The following is a 22,966-nucleotide window of genomic DNA, read 5'->3' as shown; positions in this document are numbered from 1 at the left end:
CCTATAGTGGTGCTTGCTGCAGCCCTCCCTGGTTGCTTTATTTATTTATTTTGCACCAACAGGGTTGCTGCAGACTCATTCTCGCCTGGTTTAAAAAGCGAGAGAGGAAAAAAAAAAAAAAGGAGAAATGCTTTCTGGCTCTTTTCTCTACCTCGGTCTTGGCAGCAGCGGCTGCAGCAGCAACAGCAGCAGTGGCGGGCAGCCGGGCAGCCGGGCAGCCGGGCAGCCAGGCAGTGGGGAGCGAGGCACACTGGGGAGGTGTGGGGGCCAAGGTGCAGCTCGAATGGGACGGGCCCCCAGCCCTGGACAGATGCAGTGCCCAACTTGATGCCACCCTCCAGCTTCTCCGGTAAGTGCCCCCACTTCCTGTCCCAAAGCTGCAGCTGCCCTTCTCCATACCATTCTCAGAGGCAAGGCCAGACCAGTGTGCCTGTCAAGGCTAGAAGGTTTATGCCCACCCTGCCTGCCCCTTCCAGTCCCCCAGCCAAGCACTGATCCTGGCCCCACGGGACTTTGATGGGAAAACTAAGATGTCCCAGGTGCCCCTGGGGGGAAGGACTCCAAGGAGACCTCCCTCTATCCCCTAGTGCTCCCTCTACCTCTGGGAAGGGTTTTTACGCAACTGGTGTGGCTGTTTCAGAAATTTTTCCTCCAAGAGCCCCCTCCCCACGCAGGCCCCCATGCTTCAATCAGGAGACTGCTTTAAAGAGTTCAAATGTGTCTCTGGACCACCACGGAGAGACGAGAAGAAGAAAGCATCCTATTCCTTGAGGGGATGATGCCCCAGACCCCAGCCCATTTAGGGAGAGAAAGAAGCGGTTCTGACACCTGTCTCTTCCTGCAAAGTGGGTGGAAGCCAGTCTTGTAGCCATGGAGATTGGCAAGGGAAGTTTGTGATTAAATTAGCCACCTTATAAATAAAGAAAAGGGGTTGGCCCCAGATCCCCCAGCCCCTGGCCCAGCAGGCTTTGGGGACTGAGAGGAAACTCACAGGAGTGGGAAGGAGGGAAGCTGGGTTACATGCTTCAATGCACTTTTGCTAAATGCAGAGCAAGAAGGATGAGCAGGAACTGCAGCGGTAGCGATAAAGAGCTAGCTGTCAGGTGGACTTCCCAGAACAGGCACAGAGAGAACGAGGGAGGCTGGGACTTTTCTCTCTCTGAAGAAGTCAGCATGCCGTAGAGACCTGTTAGGTTGGGACAGGGACAAGAGGAGTCTGGCCAGCAGCCTTTGCCTGCCGCATGCCATTCTTTCTTGTGCCCAAGTCTCAGAACGGTGTCCTACATTCCTCTGCTCTTTGGCTTCTTTCTTCAGTTTCCCAGCTACTACAGTTCTCTGAAGTAGCCGTAGAATTGCTGCCAAAACGATGCTTCCAGAGGAGGGTGTAGAGTGGGAGAGGGAGGGGTAGAAATCACGCCATCTCTTAACCTGCCTCTCCTTAGTTCCACGTGGGAGAAAAAAGCTGACCCTGTAGGACCCAGAAAGCCTGGAGACTGAAAGACCAAAGGGGATCGGGACGTGCAGCTAGAAAGGAACCCAGGCGTCCTGCCCCCCAGGGAGCATTGGTGGCTCTTGTCCTATCTCTTTAGCCATCCCTTGCCAATTCCAATACCTCCCCTCCCTTGGGGTCTCCTTTGGCGTTGAACAGGGTGAGTCAAGGGCTCTCACCACCTAAGGACCCCTTCTCCTCTGTGACTTCAGTCAGTCTCCAATGGTCATCATAGTCACCATTTTCCTGATTTTGCCCAGGCCCCTGGAACACAGAAACCCACTTTAAGTAGATAGGCTGTTCACACAGCCTGTGCCCAGAGATCTGCTGTGCCAACCAAAGGCTCCCTTACTCCCACCCACAGTGTCTGATTATGTGCTGTCTCTCCTCACTTCTCTGTGCCTCCCTGGCTCAAAATCTGCCTCCTGTATATTACTCAGGCAGCTGAGGCCAAAGGGGACGAGAGATCTCCCTCAGATTCACACGCTGGACTTGAATCAAGACACCATTAAGGAGGGATATAAGAGAAGCCTAAGTCCAAGGACCAAGCAACAAAACTCAAACCTTGGGCATCTCTTGTGTCCCTCACACACCCCAATGTCATCTGTAGGGGAGGAAGGGTTGCCCTTGGAGGTCTTGTGAGGGATTCAAGTGCCCCCTGGATCTTGTGCCATGGCTAATGTGCAGCTTGGCTGTCATCCACATAGGCGTACTGGGGAGATTGGATCTTGCTAGTCCAGGGCCTCAGGCCCTGGGCCAGGCTGGAGGAGGGCAGAGAGGCAGTAAGTGGAGCCTGGGGGGCAGAGAGGCAGTAAACGGAGCCTGGGGCACAGAGCTGAGGCCCGCATGTTTCGCAGTCTTGGATGACTTAGTCAAGGTGAGGCCTCTTTCCAATCAGGATCCAAGGACATGGTTCCCCTGAGCTTTAGACAAAGCTATGGGTAAATAATATGGGAGAAGAAGGGTGGGCAGAGAGGGACAGAGCAGACCTTGGGGAGAGCAGATATGAGGGAGAAGGGACCTGAGGTATTCCTGGATTCACAGATATAGGAAAAAAAAAAAAACATTACAGGGAGACTCAAAGTCACTTCCCTGCTGTTTCCTGTCCCATTCTGATAAAAATTTCCCCACAGAAATCAGGCTTGACGATGGTTCCATGAGCTAGTGAGCGCTTGGCCTGTTACCCAGGGCTGGGAGGGGGAGGAAAGTAGAGGTTCCCCGAAGAGGAGCCCCAGGAGGCTCCAGGAAGGTGTGCACCAGAATTTCTCCTGGTTCTGCACTCTACTTGCTGGCGCTGCTGAGATGGATAGCTCAATGTCTCTCTCCTTAAGGAGGCCCAGGGAGGTCCAGGGTCACCATCATCTGAAGCCACTTTCCCAAAAGGGTCATGTCATCATCTATTCCAGGATTGAAGAGGGGATGGCTGCGGCCACAGCTCCAAAGCAAGCCTGGCCCCCGTGGTCCCTCCTCCTTTTCCTGCTCCTCCTGCCTGGAGGGAGCAGTGGTGGCTGCCCTGCTGTGTGCGACTGCACCTCCCAGCCCCGGGCAGTGCTCTGCGCCTACCGGCAGCTGGAGGCTGTACCTGGGGGACTCCCGCTAGATACCGAACTCCTGGACCTGAGTGGGAATCGCCTGTGGGGGCTTCAGCAGGGAATGTTCTCCCGCCTGGGCCTGCTCCGGGAACTGGATCTCAGCTACAACCAGCTGTCCACCCTTGAGCCTGGGGCCTTTCGTGGCCTACAAAGCCTACTCACCCTGAGGCTGCAGGGCAATCGGCTGAGAATCATGGGGCCAGGGGTCTTCTCGGGCCTGTCTGCCCTCATGCTGCTGGACCTCCGCCTCAACCAGATTGTCCTCTTCCTCGATGGAGCTTTTGGGGAGCTGGGAAGCCTCCAGCAGCTGGAGGTTGGGGACAACCACCTGGTGTTTGTGGCTCCAGGAGCCTTTGCAGGGCTGGCCAAGCTGAGCACGCTCACTCTGGAGCGCTGCAACCTCAGCACGGTACCCGGCCTGGCCCTGGCTCATCTCCCGGCACTAGTGGCCCTAAGGCTTCGAGAACTGGATATTGGGAGACTACCGGCAGGGGCGCTACGGGGGCTGGGGAAGCTAAAGGAGCTGGAGATCCACCACTGGCCATCTCTGGAGGCCCTGGAGCCTGGGAGCCTGCTTGGGCTCAATCTCAGCAGCCTGGCCATCACTCGCTGCAATCTGAGCTCGGTGCCCTTTCAAGCGCTGCACCACCTGAGCTTCCTCAGGGTCCTGGATCTGTCTCAGAACCCCATTTCATCCATCCCAGCCCGAAGGCTCAGTCCCTTGGTGCGGCTCCAGGAACTACGTCTGTCGGGGGCATGCCTAACCTCCATCGCTGCCCATGCCTTCCAGGGCTTGACTGCCTTCCACCTCCTGGATGTGGCGGATAATGCCCTTCAGACACTAGAGGAAACAGCCTTCCCTTCTCCAGACAAACTGGTCACCCTGAGGCTGTCTGGCAACCCCCTGACCTGTGACTGCCGCCTCCTCTGGCTGCTCCGGCTCCGCCGCCGCCTGGACTTTGGCACGTCCCCCCCTGCCTGTGCTGGCCCGCAGCATGTCCAGGGGAAGAGCCTGAGGGAGTTTTCAGACATCTTACCTCCAGGGCACTTCACTTGCCAACCAGCCATGATCCGAAAGTCTGGGCCCCGCTGGGTTGTTGCAGAGGAGGGGGGGCATGCTCTTTTCTCCTGCTCTGGAGATGGAGACCCAGCCCCGACCGTCTCCTGGATGAGGCCTCAGGGGGCTTGGCTGGGAAGGGCTGGGAGAGTAAGGGTTCTAGAGGACGGGACACTGGAGATCCGCTCAGTGCAGCTACGGGATAGAGGGGCCTATGTCTGTGTGGTCAGCAATGTGGCTGGGAATGACTCCCTGAGGACCTGGCTGGAAGTGATCCAAATTGAACCACCAAATGGCTCTTTCTCTGACCCCAACATCACCATGCCAGGGATCCCAGGGCCTTTCTTCCTAGATAGCAGAGGCATAGCTATGGTGCTGGCAGTTGGCTTCCTCCCCTTCCTCACCTCAGTGACCCTCTGCTTTGGCCTCATTGCCCTCTGGAGCAAGGGCAAAGGCCGGGTCAAACATCACACGACCTTTGACTTTGTGGCACCTCGGCCTTCTGGGGATAAGAACTCTGGGGGTAACCGAGTCACTGCCAAGCTCTTCTGACCTTTCCTTCCACACTGTGGACCCAGCCAAGCCAGCTTCAGATCCAAAAGAGGAAGAGAACCAAGACCACTTGGACCAGAACCTAGTCCCAAGCAGCACAGGTCTCCCACACCTCCCACCTGCATCGTGCCAGGAGCTAATGATGCCTCCTGATAGAGTCTGCCTCCTTGTGCTTTTGCCATTTGAGGATAAGCATTGTCACCTCCTCCCTGAGAGTCCTGGAGAGCGGGGACAGAGACCCCGTAGTAAGCCCAGCCCTCCCAACCACACACAAACCAGGAAACATAACCAAGGCTCCAGTCTTCTAGTCTAACCACCAGGCTTTCTTTGCACACACTTATACCTTTTTAATAACCAATACCAATTGCCAACCACAACTATAAGATTATTTCAGAGACGGGGCTTGGATGTGCCACTTGCTTCTTGGAGTCACTGATCCTCAACCAGGGGGTCTCCCTCTCTTTTCTGCTCTGTCCCCTCCCAAGGTGCAAGGAACTAGGGCAGAGGACTTCAGGCTAAGGAGAAAAGGATGCGAGTGTGGGTTGGGGGAGAAGAGACTACACACTGGCACTGTGTCTGCATGAGCCTCCACTACCGGCCTCAGTCTGTCATATCATTAAACCTGCTGCCAAAAGGCCATGACAGTAGCAGCCAAAACTAAACATGATCTCGAGTTTTCTTCAGTTTCTTTCCACCCCTTGTTTCCATCCAATCTCCCTCTTTGCACCCTTTCTGCCTTTATGCCCATTGAGTCTGTATCCCAGTGGCCTCTCTGAACCTACTGCAGCCTCACAAACAGGGGTTTATGCAAAAGGCAGTCCACCAGGCCTGGAGAGATCAGCACTGCCAGCCCATTTCACTTTCAACCTTTGCCCTGCACTCTCCATCTCTGGAGATGGAGGAGAGATCTTCCGCCTTCCAATGGATCCCTCTACAGAAATTCCAGCCCAGGACACCCAGCTCCTTCCCTTCTTTCTCATTCTTCCTTCTTTCTCATTCTTGTTGGGATCTCCCTACCATTCCTGTGTCACAGATTCCTAGTGCTCTTGAGGGAAAGCAAGAAGGTAACTCCTGGAAAATGACTAACAAAACCAAGAATCTGCAGTTGTCAAAGGAGAGAGACCCAGAACACAGCAGGACCAGGCTTGGAGGAACAAGGGAGGAGGCACTGCACTCTGTAGTGAGAAGTGGAGGGAAGAGGGAGCAGCAGGAACTGCCTGCCTCGTTAATTCCCACTACCCTTCTGCAGTTTCCCATTCTGGGTGCAGTGCAGCCCCGGGGGAAGCTGTCTCTGGATAGAGGTCATCGTCTTATGCAAACCCCAGATGTAGACGCGGAGTAGGGCCAGGAGATGCTGACTGCCTGAATGTGCTTCAAACGGAGGGCAAAGCAGAGCCAGAAAAAGTAGAGATGTTGAGAGCTCAAGGGACAGGGCAGCAGCCTCAGCAGCATCATCAGAAGTGGAGGAGTGAAGGGAGAAGAAAGGAGCAGGGAGGAGGGACCGAGAAGTGAGAGTCACGTGGCCCTGGGGAGTCTCTCTCTCTCTCTCTCTCTCTCTCTCTCTCTCTGCAGCAGCATCTGCACAACATCCTTAATTCCCCTCCACACTCAAGCGCCCCCACCCATTCCTCACCAAACAATACGCAAGCATCATGAGCTTCCTAAACGACTCCTGCTGCTGTTATCCTTGCTCTGAGACTCGTTAGAAGATTCCCAGCTCAAACTGTCCCTGACAGATGGGAGGAGCCAGCACCATTGAGGAGGCAGCGGACTTTACGACAACCTCTTTGGTGGGGCAGAGGTGGCAATATGGGGGTGGGGCCAGAGGTGAATGTGAGGACCCCGCAGTTTGGAGAGTGAGGCTGGAGAATCTGACAATCTTGAGACGTGGATATCCCTGAGCCTCCAACCCTGCCCCCCAACTACGCACACACAACTCTCAGCATCCCAGCAATCTCCCCTCTCCAGTTGATAAGACACTAGAAAGGTTTCCCCAGGAACAGCACTTTCCCTCCTCTCTGAAATCTTTCACCATTGGTTTATTAGGTTGGGACGTGGGGGTCAGGTGCTAGAGCCTCTCACTCGAGTCGCTCACTCTGCAATGCAGAAAAGGGTGGAAGCAGCATTGCTGCACAGAGAAATCTTCTCTGGGAAGCCCCCTGAGGCAGTGAGGAACAGATGGCGTGTGTCTGGAGCAGGCGATGCTGCTGCCCGAGTCCCAAAGTCTCCAGAGCAGCATTGTTCAATAGAAATAGAATGTGAGTCATATATGTAATTTCAAATTTTCCAGTATCACATTAAAAAAGCAAAAAGAAACAGATACAATTAATATCAATACTATATTTTATTTAACCCAATGTACTCAAACTACTATTTCAACGTTATCAATATAAAAATTAGTAATAAAATATTTTACATTACCTTTTCATAATAGGTCTTTGAAATCCAGTATATATTCTACACTTACAGCACATTCCAATTCGATCACTAAATTTTCACCAGAAATATCTGATCTGTATTTAGGTTTCACAAAATTCACTGTTGAAAAAGTCAATTCACACATCCAAGTTGTTCCAAACACATTAAAAGTTTTCCAATAACTAAATCAAGTATCAGTCTTAACATTTAAATTAATCAAAATTAAAGAAATTTAAAATTTCATTCCTAAGTCACACTAGCCATGTTTCAAGTGCTCAGTAGCCACATGTGGCCAGGGGCTACTGTACTGAACAGCACAGCTCCAGACACTACAACTCTGGGCATAGACTAGGGCTTCCTTGGCAGCGGTGGGCAAAGTATCCCTCAAGAAGCACATTCAACTTAGGGGAAATGTCTGTGGAGCTATCCCCCACTACCACGCCTTATTCTCCTTACACAGCTTTTCCAGAATACCTCCAAGGAACGAAGCCCGTTCATATAACCAGGCTACCGGGCGGAGCATTTCTACAGCTTGCCCAGTCATCAGCAAGCTGGCCCCTCATCTTACCTGTCTGGGAAGGCTGCCCTTAGCTCAGGTGCGACTGTACAGGCTGGTGTATGTGTGTGTCAAGTGTGTGAATGCAACCAGGGACACATGTGGGTGGTATGTGTACCTGTGCAGGGATGTTATGGTCCACATTGTGGGGGCAATCCAACAGAGGCTCTCCACAAGGTGAGACAGTAGTAGAGAGACAAGAAAAATTTATTGAGGGCCTATTCTATGTCAGTGACTATATATATGTTTTCTTATTTAATCCTCATTCAACCCTATAGATAGGGCATCTTAGTTGATGAACTAAAGGTCAAATAGATTGAGTAACGTGCTCAAGTACACAGAGCTAGTTAGCAAGAGAGCTGCGTTTGAACTCAGGGCTGTCACAAAACCCAAATGCCTTCCACCATACTGCCACACTGCCCTAGCCACTGTCTGCTCTTATAACTCCTTCCCAGGGCCTCTCAGCTGCAGGACCTGAGCTGCGAGAAAGGTAAAATCAAGGGTCATCTTCCACCCGACCCACTCTGAACAACTCTTTTAGGGGCACTGGGGTCAGTTGTTGATCCTCACCTTCCTTCAGCAGCCCTAATGCACCTGATGCAGGAAGCTGAGGGTTGGCTGGTTTTTACTCTTTCGCTCAGTCCCCTCCCCCAAGGTCCTTGCTGTCTCTGCCCCAGAGACCAGCAGAAAGCAGCAGAAATTCCAGGAATCTGATGGACTGCACTGAAATGCCTGGCTGCCAGCAACAAAGCCTCTCATGGTGAAAAATAGAGGCTTCCGATTTCTTAGGCGCTTGTCTAGGTTCTAACCTCAACAACCTCTTAGGGTACAGGGAGGCTGCTCAGGAACTTCTCATATGGAGGAACAGTCTGAGCTGTTTCAGATTCGAGGAGAATTTGACTCTGCCCACCTTCTGCCTACCCTGCTTGACAGAACTCCGTGAGGTCACTCCATCCCACCCCACCCTCCCTCTACTGCTCCTCTCCTCCATTTCAGACATGGTCTCACGTAAGCTGAGAGACATTTAGACCCAAAGATACTCCAGCAGCACTTCAGCACTCCCCATTTTGGGCCCTGATATATTCTATTTCTCCATTTCCTTTGCTGTGCTGGATCCCTGATTCAAGGGATGAGAACCCTGAAAAGCAATGATCCTCAACTTCATGAGTCACAGACCCCTTTGAGAATACCTGCTAAAAGCTATGAACAAAAATGTTTATACTTTGTCCACAGTCAGCCAAAGCCATCACAGACTCCACAGAATGCAGGTAAAGAACCTCGGCTGCGAGAAGCCTCAGGTGGCAGGAAAAAAGCTGAGGACTTAGGCTGCCTGTGCTCCCCAGGGTCCATTAGAGACACAGGGAAAAGGCTGGGAAGGACTATGGTGCAAAGTAGATGATAGCACATATAAGAGCAGGTGGTAGGATGGACCCTGTAAGAAAACATGTTCTTGCCTCCAGCTTCTCCCCTCTTCTGTTCCCCTTCTCCCCCCAGTACCCATCTCCCAGAGACACGCAGGAGACTCTGGATGGGACTTTTGCTCTAAGAAGTGCATGTGGTTGTGATTCAGGCTGGAAAGCATCTGAGATCAGGGATTCCTGAGTCCTCTTCCTTCAAACTGCTTTGTAAGGGGAATTCAGCAGGAAGACTGAGAGCTGGATGGTAGCGGCCAGGAGGGCTGAGGAGACTGTCTCTCTCCTAGGACACCTGCCACAGTTCATCACTCTGATCTAAAGACTGAAGAGTAATGCCAGCGTAATTTCTGATACTAACGCACATGCTCCCAGTTGCTGGTTTCTGGTGAACAGCCTTGAGTGATGGAGGAGGAAGGGGAGACTCCTACAATGGGCAAAGGGAATGTGCTGTTTTCCAGAAACTCAGATAGCTGAACACCATTTGAACGGATCGTTTGCATGTGGTCCGAGAAGGGAACTCTGAGAGCAGCCACGGCTCTGGAATCAGGCTCCTTACTGTCTCTGAGAACGCCTCAGTGCCCAGTCCTCCAGCTGAAGTCTACTTTCCTGCTTTGGTTTACTGAGTGGAAACACTTGCTCATTGCACTCACCTCCCATTGAACCCAGACCTTATGTTAACTAGTTTCACCTACTGCCTCCTGTGTTACCCTGTTCAGAACACCCTTCAAGGAAAGAGAATGGACTCTTAAGAACTGGAGACAAGAATAAAGCAATTACAATTCACCCAATCCCAGGCTCTCGTAACTACTGGTTTCAGTCCTAATTTGGGCTCTTAGAGGTGAAATGAGACGACAAATCCCAAATACACAGGGACTAGAGATTGAGTTTGGAATCATCTCCCCTAAAGTTACCCTTCTACTCCCCAGTCATCCTACCCAGCCAATTAGAAGTCAACCTTCCTTTGAAAAATTTCCAGGAAAAGTAATTACACCTGCTTTTCACTGCTCTGATTAGGAAATTCCTCCTATGGTTTAATTTTTAATCCATCTTTTTGGACTTCCACTTCATTTCTCTTTTTTGCCCACTTCCTCCCACTGGAGCTGGAAGATGAGCCCATAAAGTAGGCCTGTGTTTTTTGTAGCAACAATGGACGGACGTTCTTCCTTGGGTCTGAACTACTCTTTTACCTTTTTAGAAGTAAAAATAGCTATAGCAATCAAGGCACTCGAATACCTAGGAATAATCTTAAAAACAAATGTGTAAATTCCATATGACAAAAACTTTAAAATGCTACTGATGGGGCATTAATGACTTAAACATGTATATAGGAAGATTCTATATCATAAATACAATTCTGCCTTAGGTAATCTAAAAATACGTGATTCCAATCAAAATAATGTTAACATTACAATCGAAAAGTAAATTGTGGTATACTCCCTCAATATACTATTACACAGTAATGAGAATGAACGGACTAAAACTACACACAACAAGATGGCTCAATCTCACAAAAATAATGTTTAACAAAAGAAGCCAGACACAAAAGACTACACACTGTGTGATTCTCTTTACATAGAAAATAAAAGGCAAAACTAGTTTCTGCCATTAGAAGTCAGAAGAGTGGTTACCCTTGAGGCGAGTAGTGCCTGAGAAGGGACACAAGCCATTCAGGCTTGCTGATAACGTTCTGTTTCTTGATCTGGGTGTTGGTTACACAAATGTGTTCCATTTTTGAAAATTTATCAAGATGTATACTTTTCATTTATGTACTTTTCTATATGTTGTACATCAATTTTTTAAATTGTGGTTAAAAAAACCACAATGTACATCAATTTTTTAAAAAACAGTATGGTCCTAGAACACAAATAGAGATCAATGGAACGTGAAAAATCCAGACAGAGATGCAAATACATATGGCAATTTGGATCTTACAAAGGTAGCATTCAAAAACAATGGAGAGAAGATGGATTATTCAATAAGTAGGGTTGGATAAAACAAACAAAATCAAGTTGAATCTCATGCTTTTACACCAAAATAAATTCCAGGTGAATCAAATATTTACATATACAAAAAGACACAATAAAAGTATTTAACAAAAAACATAAGAGAATTTCTTAATAATCTTAGGTAGTGGGAGGCTTTTCTCAAAATGATAGGAAACCCAGAAGTTATCAAAGAAAATGTTGACAAATTCAACTACATAAAGATAAAAAATACCTGCATAGCAAAAAAATCACCATAACAATGTAAAAAGACATAGGACAAACTGAGAAAAAAAGAAAACTATTTTTAACTTACATACGATCAGAGTAATTATTAAGAAAAGACCTAACAACCAATAAAAATGTGAACAAAGTATATGAACAATTTACAGAAAAATAAAATACAATTGCCACTTAAACATATTAAAAGATATTCAATCTTATAATTTAAAAATTACAATTAAAATTACGAGACACCATTTACACTACCAGATTGTCAAAAATCAAAAAGTTTGACAACACGGTGGTCCTTTACATACATTGCTGATGAAAGAGCAAATTGGTAAAACTTCCGTGGAAGGCAATTTGGCAATACTATACTTACCAAAATTCTTTTCAAACATTGCTGGTGGAATTGAAATGAGAAAAATCTTTGGGAGGGAGGGAATTTGCAAAATTGTATCCATCCAAATGAAAAACCAATGCACACACTTCTTTGACCTAGCATTTGCAGTTCTAGGTATTTATTATACAGATATACAAGACCCAAATGAAATATACTTGGGTATCAATATGATGTTAAAGGACTAGTTGGATATACCTTAAATCCCTCAGGTTTACTAAGAATCTCACTATTAGGCAGATATATGCTGCTTTGGTAAGATACCTACAGTATATAAAAGGAAAGTGTAAAATGGTATGTACAATATGTTACCAACTGGGTAAAAATTACATATATAAATAAATGTAATATGTGCATGTTGACCATAGAATATCTTGTGAAAAATTCACAAGAATCTGGTAAAACTGGTCGCCTCTGAGGGAAAGGAGACTTAATAATAACGTTTTATTCCTTTCGAATATTGTAGAACGTGCATGTATTAGTCATTCAAAACACACATTTTTTAAATTAATACAAAACGAAAAACTGAGGGCCAAAGGCATCTCCCTAACTGACCAAAGATACAATCTTGTGTTCATTCAAACAACATTCACCGAGTGTTTATCACGCGCCAGGCATCTCCACATTACAAGAGCGCCCAGCGCCCGGTCCCCAGGGTGAGCGCCTGCTGCGGAGCTGGGGGGGAGGCTGGGGGAGTGGTGGGGGCTTGGGGGGCTGGGCCCGGATCCTGAGGCTCTGGCGCAGAGGCGGTAGAGGGCCCAACCGTCCCTAACCGTCCAGGACCCGGCCGGCGCCTGGAATGCACCCTTCCAAAGCAAACTGCAGCCTGCAGAAACCCACCCCCTTTCTCGCCCTTACACAAGGCAGCCCCTGGCTGGAGCCTTCGCGCCTGCCGCCCGACCCGTTTCCCTCAATCTCTAGCGAAGGTGAAGGGCGGGCCCTTGACGCCCGCACTACCCGCAGCTCCCTTACCACGGCGCGCTCGGAACCCGAGTCCCTCTCCACCTCTCCTGCTGCTGCGGCGGTCCTCACCCTGTTTATTCCTGGGCAGAGAAAGAGAGCTGGCCCTCGCTCTCTGCCGCGCAGCTCCTTCCCTTCGAACTTTTCTCCATCCTCCACGAAGCCTGTTTTGTTTTCCCTGTCTCCTGAGTCTCTGTCACCGTAGGAGGACCAATCGAGGCAAAACATCGCTGAGGAAACAAGCGGCAGAGCATCGCCCATCGTGAGACTGCTTTCCACTGGTCTCTTGGTTGTGGGGTGGCTTTGCACAAAGGCACCAATTTTGTGCGAACGGTGACACGCATGAGTAATTCAACCCCCTCGCGCCTCGGGCCCAGCCTCCACACCGCTGATTTCTTCCCTAAGGCTTGGGAGGTGGCAGCCTCCTCAGTAATTGGCTTAGAGGTGGGCTGGGAGGACTCCGTGAAACCTCTAATTGGCTGTTTAATTCTCAGCAGGTGCAATCTCAATTGACAACGTCTGCTTTCCCTGGATGTGATTGGCTGACGCGGTGAGTCGGCTTTGAAGTCCATCCGGGTAATTGGGTATCCGCTCTCGGCCGCGCCGTCGCTCAGGGACAGCCCGCGGAAGGATTGGTTGTGGCGGGGAAGGCGATTGGTCGGGCTGCGAGCCGGGCGTTGATTGGTGCGGGGGGGCTGCGGGGGCGGGGAAGAGGCGGCTGAAGCGAGGCCGGCGGGGCTCCGCGTCGTGGTGCGAGTGGGCGGAGGCGACGGCCGCTGGCTCGACGTGCGAGGCGGAGCGCGCGACAGTTGACTCGAGGAGCGGTAAAGGCGGCGAGCGGGAGCGGAGATTTGGGGAGTGGGAGAGGCTGGGCCGGGCGCGCCCCTGGCGCCCAGGAGGGGGAAATGTGGCGCTGAGGGAAGGGGGCATCCCCGAGGGCGTGGGGCCCGGGGCAGGCGCCCTAGCCCCGGGGGTGAGGCGAGGTGATGGGCCAGGTCTACCCCCGGGGCAGTAACCGGATCCAAAGAAAATGCCGCGTCCAGGGAGGAGGCGCGCGGACCTGGTGCGAGAGGGTTTGCCCCAGCCAGTTCGGACTTTTCGACTGCTCCCTTTTGAGACGGTAGACCCGCCCTCGGTGTGCCTTTTATTTTCCTCCGCTTTTTCTTAATTAGCTCCAGTAGGATAACTGTTTGCAGTCGTCAGAATAATACGTTGGGGTTTTTGTTTTTCCAGTTTCCCTCCTGACTCCTTAATGCAGGTATCATCGTGGTTTTGGGGGGAAGACTCCCGTGTCAAGCTACGTTTTTAGACTTTTTTCAGCTTGAGAGAAATGGGTTGAGGCTTTTTTTCACTCCTGGGTTTAAAGAATAAGTGTAGCAAAGATAAGAGAATGGACTGAGCTGCTTCGGTTCCGCAAGCCTGTCACCATGTTTTAGGAACTTTGTGGGGTCTGATTAGGAGGAGACGCTGGAATGAGAGCGCCTTGCCCCCTGGAGCTCACAATGTGATTTGACTCCTATGTTTTTGAAATGATAATAGAAGTAAGCTTTAGTTGCACATACCAGATGGTTGTTAGCAACTGTTGAGTACGAATGTCAGGAAATTTTAAAGTTAGCTTTCGCTGAAAAACCATTGTCTAGCTACATTTCGCACCCTGAAATGATCCACGTGTCTCCTCTTTACCTAGCTTCCCCTGGGCACTGTGGTCTTAAGTTCTAGTCTCCTCCTCTTCGCATTCAATTTGAAATAAAACCAAACACCAGCTGGCCTTAAGTACTAGTTATCCCTGTTTCCATCATATTATTTCCCACTTTTCTTTCCTCTTTTTTTTTTTTTAAGAGAAATTTACAACAGTTTGGCTGCAGCACCAGAGGAATATCAGATAGTCTTTTGCCTTGATCCTGATAGTTTCTGAACTGGGGAAAAGAAATGGAAAAGGATATGTAAATTGTAAACAAAACTATAGTTGATTAATCAATTAGGTATTCATTCCTTGAGACATCAGCTGATAACACAATTAGCACACACTTCATTTGTAATATCTGAAGAGGAGTTAGTGAAATTTAGCTTTTGGTTCAAATAGAAGTCACCCAGTGAATTTATCCTTGTCACAGGCACTCATCTTCCACACATACTCTCTCCACCACGAAATCATCAATATTCTCTATCTCAACCACCACTATCTACCAGGTGCTCATATGGGGAACTTGATAGCCGGCTCCTGGGCTCACCCTCTAACCGTTCCATAGTCAGTTGCTGGGTCTTACGTATTCTACCTGTTAAAACCCTTCTAATCCATCTACTGCTCTCCATCTTAATCACTGACACCTGGACTAGCCTCTGAATTGGTCTCCCTATATTCACTGTTGCTACATTCAATTCATTCTCACTACAGACATAGCCGTTAATCAAGAATTACAAGCAATGCGTGTGTTAGGGATGTTTGGAGTACTATGAAACTCCACAGCGGTGAAACACAATCTAGTATAGAGGGTCAGGATTGAGGGAGTGCAGAAGCAAAGGAATATTAGATATCCTTTTGCCTTGATCCTTGTAGTTTCTGCACTGGGAAAAAAAATGGTATTAGTCCTTTGAGTCTCCTTAAAGAGGTGCCATCATGACTGGTCTTCAAACCACATTGTGAGGAAATGATTAATTAGCTGTGTAACCTTAGGGAAATCCCTTTATCTCCATGGGCCTCAGTTTCCCCAGTTGCAGCATTGTTAGTGGAATCAGATCATCTCGGTGGTTCCTTCTAGTTCTAAAATTCTATGATTTCTATGCTTCATAAGCATGAATTATGTCCAGCAAGGTGGCATTGAAAGGCAGGCAGCGTTAGAGTGTGGATCAAGTGACTGCTGTTGTTCACGGGGCTAGATTTGTTTGTTTCCCACAACCTTTAACACCTGCTTATCAAGACCTTCCCTGCCTGATAGGACCTCCATGAAGGCAGCTACTAAGTCTGTTTGGACTATTGTATTCCCCGGGCCAAACACACATTGCATACTCATTTATTGGTTTAACTGCAGAAGATAAATGATTTGTATTTTACTGAGGTGGTTTTCAACTATGCACCTTCTGAAAAATAAACATGTTAGGTTGTAGCTCCTCCCAGCTATTGCATTAACTGAGGATTTACATTATCTTTGCATTGCCATGTAATTAGTTTGATCTTTCCCACTAGACTGAGTATTTCAAGGCAGGAATTCTTGTTCCTCCTTGTGTCCCCGGCACCTCAGCCCATAGCAAAGAGCTAGCACTATTTAACTGAGGCACATTAATAGTAAAGAAAGCTTTGCACTTGAGAGACCATGTGATAAAATATGTGCAGTAACCAGTAGATAAAAGAAGTGAAATTTTTTTGACACCCAGAATAAACCATCTCTTAATGTAAGAAAGTAGCAGTTTGGGGTTCATATATCCAAGAATTACTTAAGCAAAAAATCTGCTTTATGAAACCGAGCCTGTTTCCTTTCCTTTGGTATGTACAAAGAGGTTTATGATACCACCCAGACTTTCAGAGAGTTGAGAAAGGTTTTATTTGCAACCTGGAGAGAAAAGAGAAGCTGATTTTTATCCAATTAGGGAAGGAACCTCATAACTCAGAACAAACCACCCCACATTAAACTCAACAGTTTGCTGTGTACTGAAAAGGAAAAGAAAAAATAATAGCAGCCACATTCCCTCAGGTTGAAACAATCTCTAAAAGTGATATTTACTAGATGTACTTACTGAGCAACTAATCGCCTAGAATAATAAGACACTTAAAAAGAGTCCCTCACCAAGGTCGTAAAGGGAGGTTTTTCTCTTCAGGCCATGGGTCCGGGCAAGAGAATGGATTGAATTTGTTTAAAACTATTGGCTAGAAAAAATAGATTTGGCAAACTTCTGGTAGTTCTCTGAAGAACTTGATTCATTTCTAGTGGTCAGTAAAGCTCTCTGAGGCCAGATAGAAAATTTGGTCCTCTGTCTGACAGTGGTAAGAAATCTGCCTGCAGTGTCCTTATGGGATTTTCTCTCAGAACGAGGTTTCTGTAAGAGGTCTTCTCCTTTCTCTCATCATTCTTCCTGAAAGGCTTTCAGGAGAAGCACATTTAGAACCCAAGTTTTATTCCTGAGTAGGTCCTTTATTAATGAGTATGTTTTTAGCCTTACTAGGATACAACCAGGTTTTTTTAAGGCAAAAAATATTTTTTTCTCGTATAGCATAATCATTTGGGTAGAAATTTTGAGCATGAAGGCAAATTAGAGCATAAATTACATTCCTTCATTTTAAAGCAAATCTTGTTGAAAGCCACATTATGTTTTGTTCTACCACTAGATTATAATATCTTTATATTTGTATTTATATTATAATGTCTTTAGTTTTTTACCACCTGCAGCGTTTTCCACCAGTATTTGTTTATTAATTGTGAATTTAATGTGTTGATCAGAATAAAGAATAAAGACACTAGCTACTGTTCTGCTGAGAGTTTAGGTAAAAGGAGGGAGAGGTGGCTCCTAAAGTCACTTTAAAAGGTTTTTGATATGCAAATAATAACCCAGACTCTGGGTAAGAGGTTAGGTAACCTCTTTAAGCCTGTGTGCTCCTCTGTAAAACTGGTGTTAATATTTCCCACCTTACAGGATTGTATGAAGATTGAATAAAATGATGTATGTAAAGTAACTGGTGGCATAGTAGCTACTCAATACATTTATCTTTTCATCTTTGTGTCCTTAATGCCACAGTAGCATCTAGCACATACACGTGCTTAATAAACATGGTTGAATTGCACTGGTGAAGCCAGTAGTCTAGAGGACACAGGCATAACAGATAAACAATTGCATATGGTGTGAACAAGTGCTGGCACAGGAGTATCTCTCATAGGGCAGCATGAGCTAAGGAGAAACTCACGCTAAGTCAGCTAGGGAAAATCCCAGAGGCCTCAGAAGAAATGGTAATAGAGCTGAGACTTAAGAAGGAATAGAATTTTGCCAGGGATACCAGATGGGCTTAAGGAGGAAGACTAGGAAAACAGAAGTGACACATTTATTAGAGCATGGATACATAAGAGAGCACATCCTGTTCCCCTAGTAGAGGTGGGGTTCACTAAAAGGCTGTGAAGATGGTAGGCAGAGATCAGATTAGAACGAACATGCCATTAATGACTTTACATGTAGGCACAGAGAGTTGCTGTAGAAGAGGAAGTTTATTCATTCAGTAAATGATTGTTGACTAGCTACTGTGTGCTAAGTACTGAGAAACAAACAAAAAAATTGCTGCCCTTGTGGAGTTTACATTCTAATGGGGAGACAATCATGACGAATGGATCATGACAAAAGTGAAGACTTTACAGGTTATTATAATGACTTAGGCTTTTAATCAGTGTGAGATGGGAAACCACTGGAAGATTTTGAATGGATGAATAATATTTGACTTACTCCATCAGTTGTGTTGAGAATAAACAATGGAAGATGCAAAGACATAATTAAGAAGCAATTGCAATAATCTAGGGCAAGAGATAATAGTGGTTTAGAGCAGATGGTGGTGATAGTAGTTGAAGAAGTAAAAAGTGGTCAGATTCTGGATAATTTAGAGGTAGAACGAATAGGATTTGCTGACAGCCTGGATGTGCTGTTTGAGGAAGAGGATGAGTAAGATTTTCAGCCTGAGGAACTAAAAGTGTGGAGTTGCCATTTACTGAAATGGCAGACTACAGGAAGCAGGTAAGATCGGGAGTGTGCCTTTTAAGTTTGAGATCCCTATTAGATGTCAAATGGCGCTGTGTCTTATAGGTGGTTGGATAAACAAACCTAGAGATCAGGAGAACACAGTCTATGAATTTGGGAGTTAACAGCATATAGATGGGTTTTAAAGCCAAGCCATGAATGAGAGCTTGATGAGATCACCCAGGAGGTGAGGTACAAGAGAGAAGAGGGCAAATCACAGAGCCCTGGGGCACTCCAGTGTTTAGGGGTTAGAAAAAGGAGACTGATGGAGCAGCCAGAAAGAGAATGAAAACCAGGAAAGTGTTGTCATGGAAGCCAAGTGTGAAGAAAGTGTTTCAGAGAAGAGAGAGTCACCAGCTGTGCTAGATACTAGCCTGAGGTCAGATAAAGTGAAGAGTGAGAATTGATCATCGGATTTAGCAGTGTGAAGTCACTGGTGACCTTGACAAGAGCAGTGAGAATGCATTCAAGAAGAGAAATTGAGCACAGAAGTATTGGCGCTCGTGAGTTTTCCTGTAAAAGGAAGGAAAAAAAATGAGAAATGTTTGGAGGAATAAGTGGAATAGAGAAAGTTTCTTTTGAGAAAGGAGAAATAATAGCCTGTTTGTCTGCTGATAGAAGGATCCAATAGAGAAGAAAACATTAGCAGTGCAGGAGAAGGAAGGATAGTGACGCTGGTGGAATAACACTTTTATGGGAGACTTCACTGCTAGCGGAGACAGTTCATCTGTGGCCATGAGAGAGAAGATAGAATACTTGGGCACAGATAAAGATATGTGGGAAAATGTGGAAGTTTGTTAATATTTTCTCTGAGCACTCTACTTTCTCACTGAAATTGGAAGCAAGGACATCAGTTGAGAGTGAGGATGGAGAAGGAGGTGCTAGAGGTTTGAGAAGAAACAGTATGAAATAATTGTCTGGGAGGGTGAGAAACTATATGGAATAAGGAAACATAGTGAGGGACATGTTAAGATTTGCTCGGCAGGAAAATGAAGATACAGTGTCAGAGACGAATAGCAGGAAAGCCGCTGGAGTGGTCTAAATGAGATTTGAGGAGCTTCTGAATCAGTCCAGGTGCAGTGTTGTTGGAGTCATTAGCATGTAGGTAGTAGTTGAAGCTGCAGGTGTGGGTGAAATTACCCAAAGAGAGCAGAATGACAATAGCAGTGGATAGAGACCACAAGAAGACAAGTCTAAAACTCCAAAGGCCCCTCCAGGGAAATAGGAGGAACCAAGAGAAAGAGGGCACAGAGGTATTATTAGATAAGGCTTATACACGCCATCTAGGTTGATTATCTGGAAAGTTGTAGTTTTGGCAAAGGAGCAAGACAGACCTGGTTGAGGAGTAAATAGAAATCAGGAGTATAGACAGTAAATAAAGACAGTACTTCCAAGAAAGAGAAGTAGAAGTAGCAAAGCCTAAAATTAGGCCTGGAAAGCCACACTTTGCAGAATCAACAGCTCAGGAAAGACCTGAAAGCATAGAAGGGCACAGATAAGGAATTTTAAATAGTTTGATATGAAATCTAAATATTTATTTTTGAAATATTTTATTCACTTAATTTTTTGTTCCTTTGTCTTTTAAAATTGTGGTCATTGTATAGTTCTCCCTGGAGGGGTGGGGGCAGGGAATGAAGTATGCCTCTCTCTAGTTGTGTGTGTCCCTTAGCTAACTTTTTAAAAGTTAGATGAAATAGACCTTTACATGAGAGAGATTGAGACTGCTCAAGCTCTTGAAATGGGAAGGTAGGCAGGATTATTCTTTTTAATAATATTATAATGTATTCCCATGCCTCTCTGCCAGTCGTAAAGGTGTCAGATGAAAGCTCCTTCTTTTCCCTCATTTGCTTATTCCAGGATGTAAGTCAGAGTACAGCAGAAAATGTCCACTGAACGGACTTCTTGGACAAGTTTGTCCACTATTCAGAAAATAGCACTGGGCCTCGGGATCCCAGCCAGTGCAACGATTGCCTATATCCTATACCGCAGATATAGGGAAAGCAGAGGTATGTGAACCCCACGGCTCTACATAATGGAAATGTTCAGACTGTCTTCTGGCCTTGTTAAATTGAAATGAAACCTTTCCTTGCCAGACCGAGTGTGTTTGTTGGGATGTACTTGGATTTCTGTTAGGGATCTTTGACTGGAACTATTTGGTTTCTTCTTTTCTATGTTCTTAATGTCAAGCTAGTCTATGAAATTAAGAACTCATTTTATAATTCTATTGATCTGTTCCATTCAGCAACATCAATGCTGCAATGGGTTCTTTTTCTTTTCTTTTTTTTTTTTTTAGTATCTATATTCTTTTTCATATGCTCCTTCAATTTAGTTGTTAGGAGAAGGCCAACTGTGGAGTCCAGTTTCCCCACAGGCTAGACCTAGACAATAGGACCTAGAGAAACGATTTATCTACAGACAGGAGAAGTTCTGAGCCTAATGGACTCCTCGTGCAACTTCTACCCTTTATTCTTTTCTGGGACTCATGTCTTGGTACAAATAGTTTGCCCCAAATCCAGCACCCCTTCCTTGCAGAGCCAAATCCTTTTCTTATTTTAGCATCTGAAACAGTATTCAGAAAGAATGCCCATCTTCTGGTCTTTTGGGGACCTTCTAATTCCCACTTAGATGCCACTTCTCCTTGTCATTATGACTGAGATGCTGAGTTTATCTCTGGGATCAGTGTCTCTTTGACAGCTAGATTCAGAGGAGGGCTGATAGTAATTTTGTGTGTTATCTAAGTCTGATCTGATGAGCCATGGTCTGTGCAGAAGAACGGCTGACGTTTGTTGGGGAGGACGACATCGAGATAGAGATGCGAGTTCCCCAGGAGGCTGTGAAACTCATCATTGGCCGGCAAGGAGCCAATATTAAACAAGTAAGTGTGCAAGCAGGCAGTTGGCTTTCTCAGGGATTGATTCTACTTCCTGCCTTCTTGTTTTCCTCCTCTGCCCCATCCCACAAAAGCCACCCACACTATGTATATTTTTAGGAGAAAAAATATAGGAACTTTTTAGCTAACTATGCTATTTTCCTTTTAGAGATGAGTACTTCTATTCCCTAGAGAACGGATGACTTAGCTTGAAATGAGGATTTTTGATTGGGTGGTTCTCAGCTTGGTATAGCTTGAACCATTCTTCTCTACTATGGAATTAACGACCTCTCATTAGTTGACAGTAAATATTGCTGCCTGGTTCTTCGTACATCTTCCGTTGTTCACTTGGAATGTCAAGAAAAAATATTTGATTCTCTGACCCAAATAAAATTGGGGGGAGGGGGAGGAAAGAAGGTTCTAAATACAGAGAAACTGTTTTTAATTAACTGGTATTTGGGGTTACCTTTGTTACTAATTTCCTTCCATAAGAACAAGTAATTGAGGACTGCTTATAACATCCTGATTTAGCTGCTATTGTGTCCAGTTCTGTCTACCTCCAGGATTAGGTTTAGAGTGCTCCTAGCTGACCCAGATGGGAGCTCTCACAAAGCATACTGCCATGTGTCCTTTTCTCTGCAGCTGCGGAAACAGACAGGTGCTCGGATTGATGTGGACACAGAGGATGTAGGCGAGGAGCGGGTGCTGCTTATCAGTGGTTTTCCTGTTCAGGTGTGCAAGGCCAAAGCAGCAATCCATCAGATCCTGACAGAGAATACCCCCGTGTCTGAGCAGCTCTCAGTTCCCCAGAGATCTGTGGGCAGAATCATAGGTACCACTGGACAGCTTCCTCTCCTGTTTGCTTGTTTCTCTACCTTTGCCTTTCTTTTCACACCGTCCCAAGGGTTTTTCCTGGCCTACTTCCCCTTCACCTGGCTGAGAAAAAAAAGACAGGGACATTGAGACCAGAGCTTTACTTCTTTACAGAAACGGTGGTAAAGCAAACGCATTACCTCACAAGTTGTATGATCTGAACCTTACAAGTAAATTCCAGAAAGGTTCAGGTAAAGTATTTACCTCATAATAGATTTTTAAAGGGAAGCAAAGCTTGCTTATGTTATCCCAGATCTTTCAAGACAGTGCTTTAGAGAGCACCAATTATGCTTTCCCATAGAGCTGTTAGCGGCAGAGAAACGTCCTGTGCTTGGTCCAGTGTTGCACACATCATGTAGGATATCTTCTAATGAAGTGGGTATGTAAAGTATGCTAAGTGGTAAAAAATGGAAACGACATGAGGAAGTTAACCTGGCCAATGTGTGGAGTTTAAATAAAATGGAAAGAGCAGATAATCCAGTATTCTTCTTACGGTAAGGCTTGCAGTAGCCCCCGCTTACCATTCAATATCCTATATTCAGTTTGGGAATAAAAACTGACTCTCCTCTCCCAGTATATGCAAAATAGTGATTTCTCTAGTAGTTAAGATTGACTAGGACAGGTTTTGATGTATTGTTCAATGCAGGGAGAGGCGGTGAGACGATTCGTTCTATCTGTAAGGCCTCTGGAGCCAAAATTACCTGTGACAAAGAATCAGAGGGGACGTTGCTACTATCAAGGCTTATAAAAATCTCAGGAACACAGAAGGAAGTGGCAACAGCCAAGGCAAGTAGCCGTGATAGACTTGAATCGTATTTAAGAATGAGAAAAACCCTTTATTCCATCTTGGGTCAAAATATCTGGCCACACAG

The 22,966-nt window shown here is 46.4% G+C and overlaps 2 protein-coding genes across 5 annotated transcripts in view; both read left to right on the top strand.

The window, feature by feature from the left end:
* The first annotated feature begins 163 nt into the window (after positions 1–163).
* Positions 164–4,706, top strand: LINGO4 (leucine rich repeat and Ig domain containing 4). The gene is made up of 2 exons (XM_070496925.1): positions 164–349; positions 2,896–4,706. Exon 2 carries the CDS (start codon positions 2,909–2,911, stop codon positions 4,688–4,690), a length of 1,782 nt encoding a protein of 593 aa, XP_070353026.1. The 5' UTR covers positions 164–349; positions 2,896–2,908; the 3' UTR covers positions 4,691–4,706.
* Positions 4,707–13,092: 8,386 nt separating this feature from the next.
* The window catches only part of TDRKH (tudor and KH domain containing), a 16,558-nt gene continuing 6,684 nt past the window's right edge, over positions 13,093–22,966 (top strand). Inside the window, exons 1-5 of one of the 4 annotated variants that reach the window (XM_070496922.1) lie at positions 13,093–13,193; positions 20,210–20,358; positions 21,121–21,227; positions 21,864–22,053; positions 22,741–22,880. In XM_070496922.1, the coding sequence (XP_070353023.1) occupies positions 20,235–20,358; positions 21,121–21,227; positions 21,864–22,053; positions 22,741–22,880 (561 nt within the window). In that variant the 5' untranslated portion in view covers positions 13,093–13,193; positions 20,210–20,234. Of the gene's footprint in view, positions 13,194–13,233; positions 13,468–20,209; positions 20,359–21,091; positions 21,228–21,863; positions 22,054–22,740; positions 22,881–22,966 lie in introns of those variants that run through there. The other 3 variants (XM_070496921.1, XM_014868169.3, XM_070496924.1) reach the window with 3 other exon arrangements.

This window comes from Equus asinus, chromosome 25, assembly GCF_041296235.1.
Source record: "Equus asinus isolate D_3611 breed Donkey chromosome 25, EquAss-T2T_v2, whole genome shotgun sequence".
NCBI classification, from domain to species: Eukaryota; Metazoa; Chordata; class Mammalia; order Perissodactyla; family Equidae; genus Equus; species Equus asinus.
The sequence above is the reverse complement of the archived record's forward strand: the minus strand, read 5'-3'. Positions and strand labels throughout refer to the sequence as shown.

Coding starts and splice junctions, on each gene's coding strand:
- LINGO4 (XM_070496925.1), top strand. CDS start 2,909: ATGGCTGCGGCCACAGCTCCAAAGCAAGCCTGGCCCCCGTGGTCCCTC.